This window comes from Alligator sinensis, unplaced genomic scaffold, assembly GCF_000455745.1.
Source record: "Alligator sinensis unplaced genomic scaffold, ASM45574v1 scaffold1295_1, whole genome shotgun sequence".
Taxonomy (NCBI): Eukaryota; Metazoa; Chordata; order Crocodylia; family Alligatoridae; genus Alligator; species Alligator sinensis.
Window position 1 is genome coordinate 2035627 of NW_005841880.1, and position 11254 is coordinate 2046880.

An 11254-nucleotide genomic window follows, 5' to 3' on the forward strand; every position below is an offset into this window, starting at 1 on the left:
TAATTAGCCGGGGCTGCACTGGCGAGACGCGACGGTGGGTGGTGGAAGAAGGGACGCAGACACATCCTTTCCTGGGTACCGAGCAGCCTCTGCATATTAAGCCAGTTGCTTTATTCACCCCTGCGAGTCCCTTAGGGGAGGGCTGGGGCTGGAAAAGTTTCAGGGGAAGATAAGGAAGTACTTTGCAAGGCTTGCTGAGGTTGCAGCTGACCCTGCCGCAGAGCTGGGTGGATGCCTTGGCTTTACGCGCCAGCAACGGGCAGAGGCAGGGTACCCTGCTCAGCTCATCCCTAGGGCTAGATGAGTCCAGAGGGATCTGTGCAGACACCCTGGCATTTGGCAGCCCCGGAGTGGAGATCACCAGCTCCCGTCTGACTGCATCTGTAGTGCAGTGGCCTGGCCCATAAACCCCTTGGGCCGGAAGCTGCCTTTTCCTGCTGGGAAACCCCCAGGCTCAGCGCGACAGCAGCCTCCGTTTCCTGTTATTTGTGCAAAGGCAGGTCCTTAAGCCTCCAGCTGAAATTGGGTCCCCGTGTGCTGGGCGCTGCATGGACACTGAGCGAGCGAGCGAGCGCCCTGCCCCAAAGAGCTTACACTAGACCAAGCAGGGGCGGGGGGGGAAACTGAGGCACGGAGAGGGGCGCTGACCCGGGGTCCGAGCCACGTGGACCCCACTCCCTCCACTCGGGGATGGGGGCAGGATTCCGCCTCCCCATGGCAACCGCCCGTGTGTGGTTCCGGGAGGGGAGGAAGGGCTGAGGACTCTGACTCGGGACGCGGCGGTGGGAGGAACGACGGGGAAGAGAGTAAGGGCAAGGAAGCAGAAAGGGGACAGGGGTGTCTAGGGAAAGCTGGGGATGGAAGGGGGCCTGGGATCAGGTTGATCAGAGCAAGGGTGGGTTGGGGAACCCCAGGCAGAGTGGCAAGGGGAGGATGGGGGAAACCTCCCAGCTTTGGGGGCAAACCTCAGCCCTGCTGAAGGCGGTGGAGGTCTGCCACTCGTTCCCCGTGCTCCTCCAGGCCACGGCCCTTCAGTGCCCAGGGCTCCAAGCCCCTCGCAGCTGGAGAAGCCTGAAAGGGACCTCGTTGCGTGGTCGAAACAAGCCCTTCCCGGCCGTCGCTGGAGTTGTAATCCAGTGCATTTCGGCCCTTTCCATCTGCCCTAGGCGGACAGGGGAAGTGGCTGGGAATGAGTGTGGCCTGCTACTAGGATGAATAACGCAGCCCAAACCGTGTGGTCTTCCAGGAATGATCCCTATTGACTGCGGGGAGAGGGCTGCTCAGTGAAGGATGGCGCGTGCGGTCATTAATAAATCTGATGAATGTTATCATAAGCAGGGATTTTAAATCAATAACCACTGTGAATATTGCAGTGGCACTGTGAATATTAATCAGAGATGGGGGAAGGAATGCTTTAGAGACAGGACAAATGCATATGACAACAGAGAAGCAGCTATTCTAGCAATTGTATTACATTATATTAATTATGGTATGGCATAGTGTGGTGTGACATGATGTGACATATCATGACATGACATGACTTTATGATATGATATGATATGATATGATATGATTGAATTGAGTTTACACGCAGACATAAGCAAGTTGCTTTTAATTCGGATTATTATTACTTCAAATACAGTTTGGGATGTGGCTCACTATCCCATATTTTATTCCGGAATCAATACGATATGATACGATTATAGGATAGGATCAACATCTACGATACCTATAGGATATATCCCATATTATACCTTTTCAGACCTAATATTTTCCTGTAAGCGTATTCAGCAAAGTGAGTCCCCATCCCTGAATTTCCCAGGCCCTCCTGCAACACAAAGTATTATTAACAGTTGGTGGTGGACTGATGATCTCAGTGAAACATCCCTGAAGCCAGCGGTGTTTCATTATCAGCCAGGCAAAAATCTAGAACTCTTGGTTCAGAGGTGATACCTTTTATTCGACCAACTGAGAAATTGCAAAAAAAATAATTTTTAATTTAAAAAAAAATAATTATATATTAAAATTAATTTAAAAATAAATATATATTAAAATTAATTAAAATAAATAAAATTATATATTATTATAAAATTATTATTATATAATAATTATATATTATTATATTTTATATATTAGATAAAATCTTTGTTTGCAAGCTTTCGGGCTCGCACAGCCTTCATCAGGTGCAGGGAAAGTTCAAGATGGTAAAAAGTCCCCGTAAGTAGGAAATAAACCTCATAAAAGGTATCATCTCTGAACAAGAGTTCTGGATTTTTGCATTTCTTTTTGTCTCAGACCAACACGGCTGCCAAACACATCCTCATTAGCAGCCAGGCATAAGAAAGATGTGCGATCCTATAGGGAACAATAACAGCCTCTGGCCCAAGCAAGATGCAGGTCACCACCCAAAGCAAGGTATTGCTCAGGAATGTGGACTATGAGGAAGATGGGCTTGGCCGGGTATCGGCTTTAGCACCTGGGTGTGTGCATGTGTGCATGTGTGAGACGGAAAGAGAGAGCCCAGTCATGGATCTGTGCTAGGTGCTGTACGTACAGACAATAAAATGATATGTTTTGTCCTAGCTTCCCCTTGAAACTCCCCAGCACCCCATGTCCTTTGTCACCAAGGGGATCTCAGACGTTCTCTGCTACCGTCCTCTTAGGAAACCAGCTCCTGGACATGTCCCCATCTCCAGGAAGGGAGCTGGGTTCTGGAGTGCGTCCTGAGAAGTCAACTGCTACCGTAACGCACGTCCAGGCATGGGACAGCACCAAGGAGAGTCGCCTCAGTTATCTCGCCCGACCGAAAATCAATCACCAGATCAACTACAACAAGTGAGTGAGTGCTGCAGAGACGGGGAGCAGGTGGCATCCTGTCCTTCCCTGGACAGAGCCATCTCAGCCCTGCTGCTTCACCACATCTTCCAGTCCCTTTTCATTTCCAGAAACCACCTTTGGGACTGATTCTGCTCTCAGCCAGGCTGGGGTCAATGCAGAGTCACTTCCAGGGCAGAGGAAGACAGAGAACCCAGCAGTCCTGGGTCCTCAGTCTCCAGCGCATCCACCAGTGTCTCCCAAGCCATCCTTCAGCGTCTACCAATTGCCTTTTGCAGCTGCTCTTACCAAAGGACAGTCTCTAGTGGGTAGTCTGGTGAGCATGTCGCAAAAGTGGAAACTAGGAGACCTGGATACTGCCCCTGCATCTTCCATGACTTCTTAGGTGGCATCCCCAAGTCATCCTGCTGCCCCATGCCTCAGTTTCCACACCTGCATAGTGGGGGGGACTGTGCTGACTCGCCTTGATGAAGGGTTCAATCCCATTCACGCAGAAATCGGCATTAACTTCCGCGGGTGCTGAATTGGACGCTGCTGCAGCTGGGGTCTTCAGCGGGAGGGTGATCGTGGCCTGAAGCTTGGGTGGAGGAGGTCAGAAGAGAAGGGAGATGATGTTCCGCGTTTGCTTCACCGAGAAATGGACTAAGTGCGGGGTTGTCATTACAGGGTTTCAGTCTACTGGACGGATAAAGTGCCCTCAAAGGCCGGCAGATTCACCGTCCCTGGTAAGAGGCCTTAAGAGGCCAAGGTCACCGTATGGGATTAAATTAACCAGTGATTCCATATTGATCGAAAGACTAATACCAGCAGGACCGGTGGTCCAGGAGACCTGTGACCAGTATCATCCCGGGGCATTAGTGCAAAGTGCAGCCCCGACACCCGGCAGGCATCCGGGGAGTCTAAGGTTGCCGTGTAAGATGACTGTTTGAGGCAGGGACCATTTTATGACCCCCACATCTCCGCCTGCCCTGCCGATCTCCTTCATCTCCCCAGCTGTATTTGGATCCATAGGGCAGATACTGTGGCGATGCGCTTGTTATGGAAATGCCCGAGCAGATCGAGACGCTGTCCAGAGCGTCTGTCATCAGGCCACTGGCTTTTCAGTTCAAGGCCGGTCAAAAGTCCCTTTTAACGGCACCAGAGAGCCAGCTGGGCCAGTTTGCCAGTGCTCAATACCACACAATCAGGGCCAGATTCACAAAAGCAGCACAGGCGCACCGCTGTTCTGTAAACCTCCATGTTGCTGCCAGGAATTTCTCCTTCCCTCTTGCTCCAAAACGCAGCGAGCTCAATATGTTGCAGCAGACAGTAAACGCGTGTCTTTTATACCACTAGCTTTGTGGCTCACACTTGGTTTTTTGTTTCAGTCTTAACTGCGAGGCAAGAACAACTTTCTCAACCCAAAAAGATCTGCCCCGGGTTTGAAGAAAACAGGTGCGGAGAAGGGGACTAGGTTGATATTCATGTCGCACATCGATGCAGCCACGGGGTTTTTAAAATTCTGCTTCATGAACAGTTTCACCTAAATTAAAAGTTCTCGGGATGGTTAGCTACGCAGATCCTACTGATCCTTATCTGTGGGCATGTCTACACGTGCTTTTACGTGCGACTAAACTTAATGCGCATTAGCCTAATGCACATTAAGGCGATTTAGGCGCACGTCTACATGTGCACGCGCATTAAGGCACATTACTGCAAGTATGCGGACCAACTTGGGACTAAAGTTAGTCCCAAGTCAGTGGACATACACCATGTTAATGTGCATTTGTGTGTCTACACATTCACTAATGCGACTTAGCTATTCGCACATAAATTTGATACCTGCTTTATGCAGGTATCAAATTTAGGCTCGAATAGCCTAAAATCGCCATTTTAAAGGTGCATTAAGGGCATGCATGTATAGACACGTGCCCTTAATGTGCATTAAATTGGGCTGATGCACATTAAATGTGCACACGTAGACACACCCAGTGAGTGTCTGGGCAACTGCTGCGATAACAGGCTAGAGAAGTATGGAAACGGGTACATAGCAAGGTATGTTGGTGAATCCTATAGGTGAATTTTAGTACAAGCATTTGTCTGAAAATTGAGACTAGTAGGGAGTGTTTTCTGCAAGTTTTCTGCTTTAGAAAAATCTGATGAGTGTCACATGAACAATCATGTGATGGGAGTATGGAAAGCCCCTGGCAAACAGTGAGTGACCAATCAAGAGGGGGAAAAGGAAGCTTTGAAAGTATTTAGCAAAACCCTTGCATTAATTGAAGTGAATGGGGGGAGCTTTTGCCCCATTTTAACAGCAGACCGTTCCCTTTGCCTCTCTTAATGCTTAAGCAGATGTCTAGTTGTGGCATACAGTTATGTCCCCTTCCCTGCTGTGCTCCGGAAGTGGCTTCATGCCAGCACTCGAGGGCACCGATGCTCACCTCTCAATTGTGCGTCGCTTGGTTAGATGGTTTGGGGTCAGCAGCGAGGAAGATGCTATGGAAATGTGGAAGGTGGCTGACTGAATCGCTTTTCCCCTATTCTGCCAGAAACCGGCCCTCCCCTGAATGGCTGGTGGGTGCTGCCTCCAGACATGCTATGGCTTCTCCTCGGGTGAAGGAGCTGGCCCGTCCAAAAGAGGTCAGCCAGGCCTGGGAAGCCGAGCGCTCCGTCTACACCATCGTACGTAGATCCGCGGGGACAGGGAGTCCGTCGCTTGGCTGTCTGTCCGCCTGTCGGGGAGCCCATCGTCTTCCCATCTGTGGGGTTCTGCACAGAGGGAGTATTTGGGGCTGTGCGTGTTGGGTTTCTGCATCAGCCATAATGTTTTGAACCCTCAGACCCTTACCATACCCATGCATTCACTTTTCACATTTTATGACAGCAGCTCAGGGGCATGAGACTGGAGCCTTGCAGTGGCAGGGGCTGGATGAGCATCTTGTAAAAGATGAGCCTGAAAAGCTTGCAGGGTCAGCACTGCAGAAGAAACCACGGCACGGCACGAAGCTGCTGGCCCAAGTCACCCACTGCCCACTGACTCCTACTCTTAGATCCGTGGCCACAAGGCTCTGCCAGTCCCTTTTTGGCATGGAAACATTTTACCCTGCTTTGCATTAACCTAAATGACTGTACAATGAGCAGGCCAACGGGAAAATCAGGTCCTTTGTATCCCGAAAGACAAAATCGGGCCGCACAGCACATCGGCAGCCTGCAGCGACGGCTGGTTGAGAGTCGCTATTCTTCCTCCGGGGCTCGACACACGCGTGGCGCTTTGAGGATCTCCGGTTAAACGTATCCTCTAATGCACAAGTCTCGGAGCAAGTCTCTTTGATTCTGTCCCTGACTCAGATATGGGGGTGGGCAGGCAAGGAGGCCCATAAATATGGCATCCTATTTATGAATCATGAAGTTGCATGTGTTCCACGCACGGATGCCTGTTCAATTAATGGGACGCCTGCTGTTGTTTCCCTCCAGTTACTGTAAACTCGGAAGCTTGCAGCTCCTGTTTTACGTTCCTTCTCTTTTCTCTCCTATTGACGCTGCAGAGCTCAGCTCCAAAGCAGCATCTGGTTTTTGGGGGAAGTTGTTGCATCCTCAGAACCCCCTTTAGCCCATTTCCATCTGGGTTGAGCTCCTGGTCCGCATGGAAGTCATTGGCTTGGCACAGACTCTGCCAGTTGCTCTATTCTCTGGATCTGCTCACATGCCCGCACAGCTGTTGTGTTTGTGTAACCCTCTTTCCTGGCTGAATGTACCCCGCGGGCCCAAGGTTACGTCCCAGATCTTTTGATGCTTGCGGAGATTGTTGTGTCGCACAAACGATAGGGACATGAGTTGGGGGAGCATGAGATGCCGCCTGACCCAGAGCAGGGTGCGAAGGCCCAAAGGCTGCGGGTTGTCGAAGTCTGAGCTCATGCAAAGCTGTAGTGTTAAACTGATGACGTACATATGGAGCTGGGAGGCAGAGAAAACTGACCCAATCCTTTGATTTCAGGTGAGCGAAGGTGCCAGGAAAGCGGCTCCTCGAGAACGAACCATCCATCTAGCGAAGCCGAAAAGACGGGACTTCTCGGCCTGCCTGAATGCCACTTCCATCCCTCCTCCAAGAAAGCATTTTACCAGAACCAAATCCTTAGCTAGTAAGAGCGCCTCTTCCTCACCCTATTAGCAGCAACACGCCTTTCCCCTCCAGGCCATTCCCGCTGCTTCCCATCCCTAGGGACCACACGGCAAAATCAATCGATCAGTGTCTTTCAGAGACAAAGAAAAATCTGAGCCTTGTAAGCCCAGCTTTCCAAACAGAGCTCATTGTGGACGCGTAGCTTCTCTCATTATCCGTCGTCTCCCCTTCCTATCCCACCTTCTGGTCCCAGAAGTCCTGCCTCCAGCAAGCGGTTCTCAAATGTCTTATCTGCAGTTTAGGTTGCTTTAGTGTTTGTAGACCTTATGAGCTACCCAAGTACTGAGTATTATTCTTCTTTTAAGAAGGGGCATTGTCTACTGGGGAGAACCCAGCACTGGTGGGGGGGTCGGAAGACCTGAATACTAGAATCAAATTCTAGAGTCGAATCCTAGCAAGATGTTTCACCTTCCCCGTGCTTGTTTCTCCCAAATACCCATCTCTCCAGGGCATTGTGAAGTGTAACGATTGAGAGCTGTGAGATCCTACCCAAAAATATATTCCCATGGAAGAAAGCAAGCCTTGGGACCTTTCGCAATACTGAATCTCAGAGTCCTTTTAACAAGCCGTTTCTTTCTATACCCCACGATTTGTTCCTTGTAGAGCCAAAAATGGAACATCCAAGCTACCGCCACGAAAAGCTAGTCCCATGGCCTGTGTCTGCAGGAGCCAAGAAAGCCATGGCATCTGCAAGGGTCTCTAAGCTTGCTCACCCAAGAGTCCGAAAACATATCTTCGAGGGCTACAACCCTTACAAGGTGTCCGGCACTGCCCAGCACGCACAAGCCAGTCCCCGGCTTTTGGAGCTTAGTACTCCTCGGAGGCTGAGAACGAAGCATCTCTAAATCATCACGTGCTGTTCACTGCAAATGCTGTTGCTTGCACATTAAATGTTCTTTAATGTAGATCTGTGACCCGTGGCTGGGTCGTCCGCGTGGAACCCATTAGTGTGGCTGGGGTCTGGTTGAAGGATAGGAGGGTAGACGATGATCCTGATGGCAGACCGGCAGACTGGGTCAGTCTGTTGAAAAGCTTCCCATCCTCTCCTCCTGTGAGCATAGACACTTTAAGAGATGGGCCAATGATTGCCATTGCTGTCATTAAAACCGTCAGGAGCGTTGCTTCGGGGTCAGCAAAACATGCATATCTCTGAGCAGCCGTATGCTGGGGTAAAATCAGACAAATGCTGCAACCAAGTATGAACATGAATAATCATTATGAATTTGCTCTAGCTGTAGCTACCCCTCATGCCCTTGCTGGTAAATTTGAGTTTGCAGGGATGAGAAGAAGAGACATCAATGAGTGAACATGGGCTTATACGTGTGCTCGCAGCCTGTCCTGATGTGCGGCCCACTCACGTGCTCTTTGCGTGTGTCTGTGTCGGTCGGTCACAGGACAAAAGTGAAGGTCTGCGGAGAAATGACTGAATAAGTTGGCATGAACCATGTGTCAAGTCATTTGGAATAGCAAACAAATTAGCCAGTCCATTCACAGGTACATCGCTAACAGGAAAAGGTGGACTTGTTCATCCAGCCGTATTCCCGATCCAAATTCCAGACCCCTCCCGCTTTTGCTGCCATAAAAGCCCAGGCACATAACGTGGTCAGGAGGGAGGGACAGTAGTAGTTCTTGTAGATATATAAGAATATAAGAAATATGAAATATTTCTTATGAAATATATGAACTATAAGAAATATATCTGAAAGCAAGACGGTTGGGGTTCCTCTTGTATCGAATAGACACTGTCTGTGATCTGTCGAAGCCGTTCGAGTAGGACTAGACGGACCTGCTGTGCCACGGGATAACGGTCTGCTGAAGCGGGCTGGTTCCTTGCTCAAGGGCGGTCGCCATCACTTCAGAAACACTTGATAGCACTTTGCTTCCCAAGCTCAAATGCATAAGTGAAAACGAAGGCGAAGCAAATTGCCGGGCCGCGGGATAGGAAATCTTCCCATAATGACTGAATGCTAATAAAGCGCATCTCAACGGCTGAATCTTTATTGTTAGTGGCAAACCTGGACCTACCCTCTGGAGAAATTAAGCTGTACAGAACTGCTTCACTAGCCATCATCAAATAGAGAGGTCTGGTAGGAAATACAGCTCCGAGTCCAAATACGGTTCCACTGCTGCTCCCCAGCAGTGCAGGCTCCTCATTAGCGCGCCCTGTACACGGAGAAACAATTGGCTCTCTGACTGCGATGGTGAGTCACAGAGGGATACAAGGGTCCCCTTGCAGGGACCATTGGTTAGGAAAAGCCTTGGAGACAGGTGGGATTAAACAAGAGCTGATTGCAAGGAGGGTTTTGCTGTAGAAAATCCACATAACAGCTTCTATAACCACATCCTTTGCAGGTTACTGGCATGGCCACCACAAGAAGCCATCAGCCAGCACGTCCCCTTCTGCCACCCAGAACTGCTCTGCAGCCTCTGTACTCAACTTTTGGTGCACTCAAACACAATCATTTCCCCAGACCTTTAAAAAACTGGATTCAGGCTTCTCAGTGAAGATGCCTTTGACAACGTTACTACTTGCCTCCATGAGAAAGTTGCATCTACACGTCATTAAATCGGTTTAGAAACCAACTGAGTTAAATGAGGGCAACCTGTTTGCGTGGCAACCCCTTCAATCTGTTCAAGAGGGGGTTGTATGGATTGGGCTGAAACTGGGGAGGTATCGGATCGAGTCGGACTCTTCACCTAGAATAAGTGGCCATCAGAAGAGGGTTGGAGCAGTGTAACTAAACCGCTTTGCAAATTAACTTAGCTAAACGGGAGCACTTTCTTGTGCAGACAAGACCTTAACTTGTACGAGGTGCTGAGTCAAAACGGAGTTTGAGCAGAGGCGGTGACATCTTCTAACCCGCAGTTACATCTGTACCATGCCTGCAAAATGCTAAATTCCTCATTCACCGCGTCAGGACCACTTTACTTGCATAGGTGCACACAAAAATTGCAGACAAGCTGCCCTTTTTTCTCTCCGGGACTATGAACAGGAGTGCTGCAATATCTAAAAAAATATTTCTCATGCCCATTACCCAATGCCTTACTATCTATCCCCTTAATAGTCTCGCTGACTCTATGAGATGGGCAGATTTGTTTCAGAGTTTGAATAAAAACGTTAGCCCAAATGTCACTCAGATCCACAGGCCAAAATGGATGGAGTTGCACCAGAGGTGAATTTGGAGACTTAAAGGATGACTGTAGCTCCCAGAACGATCCAGATTTTCAAACCCGGCGCCAGATTCAGCTCCTAATCGGGGGTTTCCCTGTGGCCTTCCATTAGCTGCCACAGAAAGGCCAATTCCACAGGACAGAAGTCACCAGACTTCCCTTGTGACACGAACAAAAGGCAAGTGGAAAATCCCACCCCGTTGTGAAGCAGGTGGGATTTCCAGAGGCCTCCAACCCAGCACACGCTCCGACAACACGAACGACATCTCCTAAGCGTGGCACTATCCCGTGACATGCTGAGAGCTCCTGGTTTCTCTTTGCAATCCCTGAAGGGGCATTTTGCAAGAATAGGCCTCAAATTCAGATGATGTTGTTCAGGCCTTTCCAGCCAGAAATGATTTGCACCAGCCGAGCGTCTCTCTTGCAATCTAGGTGCAGCTGGGGCAACAGACGGCACCCGAGGATCTGCTCAGACCTCTCATTTTGTAAGAACTTGCCCCTCTGCCATAAACCCTCGATGCCGTAAGCTGGGCCCAGGTTCCCGTCAGCTATCCAGGTGGCTCTTCTCTACCCCAAAGCTTCAGCCCTTGCAAGCTGTCCCTTCACGCCTACGTGATGCCCCTTCCCTCCTGTATGGACGACTTGTCTTTCGTGGAGTCGGGCTCAGAGATTCATCAAGTTCAAGGAACCAGCAGCGCAGGCGTCCGACGCCCAGTTTAACCCAGGCTGTTACGTTTCCCCCCGGCCGCTCCTGTGCCGAGCTCATTCACCTGGGGCAGAAGGCCGGGCATGGATGCACCTTATAGACTAAATCAGAGGTGCCTAAGTCAGTGCAGGGTTGCCAAAGCTGATACGCCTCTGATTTAGTTAGTCTGTAAGGTGCATCTCTGCCTTGCCTTCGTACTGGCAGGGCTAACGACCCCTCTCTGCTCACAAACTCGAGCGTGCAGGAAGGGCTGCCACCCACCGCCGCCTGCGGCTTGACTGGACCCCCAGCCATGGGTCATTCCCTGCCCCCGGACCTGCAAACTGCCTCCTCAACCTCCCCCCGTCCCCCTCCCTCCCAGACCTGCCCCCTGCCCCTCA

General features: G+C 50.2%; 1 protein-coding gene across 1 annotated transcript; it reads left to right on the plus strand.

Annotated features, from left to right (window-relative positions):
• Nucleotides 1–745: 745 nt before the first annotated feature.
• THEG (theg spermatid protein) lies at nucleotides 746–7872 on the plus strand. The gene is made up of 7 exons (XM_006017578.2): nucleotides 746–806; nucleotides 2664–2835; nucleotides 3502–3560; nucleotides 4203–4269; nucleotides 5367–5499; nucleotides 6812–6956; nucleotides 7601–7872. The coding sequence occupies exons 2-7, from the start codon at nucleotides 2681–2683 to the stop codon at nucleotides 7840–7842; spliced, it is 801 nt and encodes a 266-aa protein (XP_006017640.1). The 5' UTR covers nucleotides 746–806; nucleotides 2664–2680; the 3' UTR covers nucleotides 7843–7872.
• The last annotated feature ends 3382 nt before the right edge of the window (nucleotides 7873–11254 follow it).

Excerpts from the sequence above, each read along its gene's own strand:
- THEG (XM_006017578.2), top strand. The coding sequence starts at position 2,681 with ATGTCCCCATCTCCAGGAAGGGAGCTGGGTTCTGGAGTGCGTCCTGAG. Across the intron at positions 5,500-6,811 it reads AGCGCTCCGTCTACACCATC|GTGAGCGAAGGTGCCAGGAA; the intron begins GTACGTAGATCC and ends CTTTGATTTCAG. Across the intron at positions 6,957-7,600 it reads CAGAACCAAATCCTTAGCTA|AGCCAAAAATGGAACATCCA; the intron begins GTAAGAGCGCCT and ends TGTTCCTTGTAG.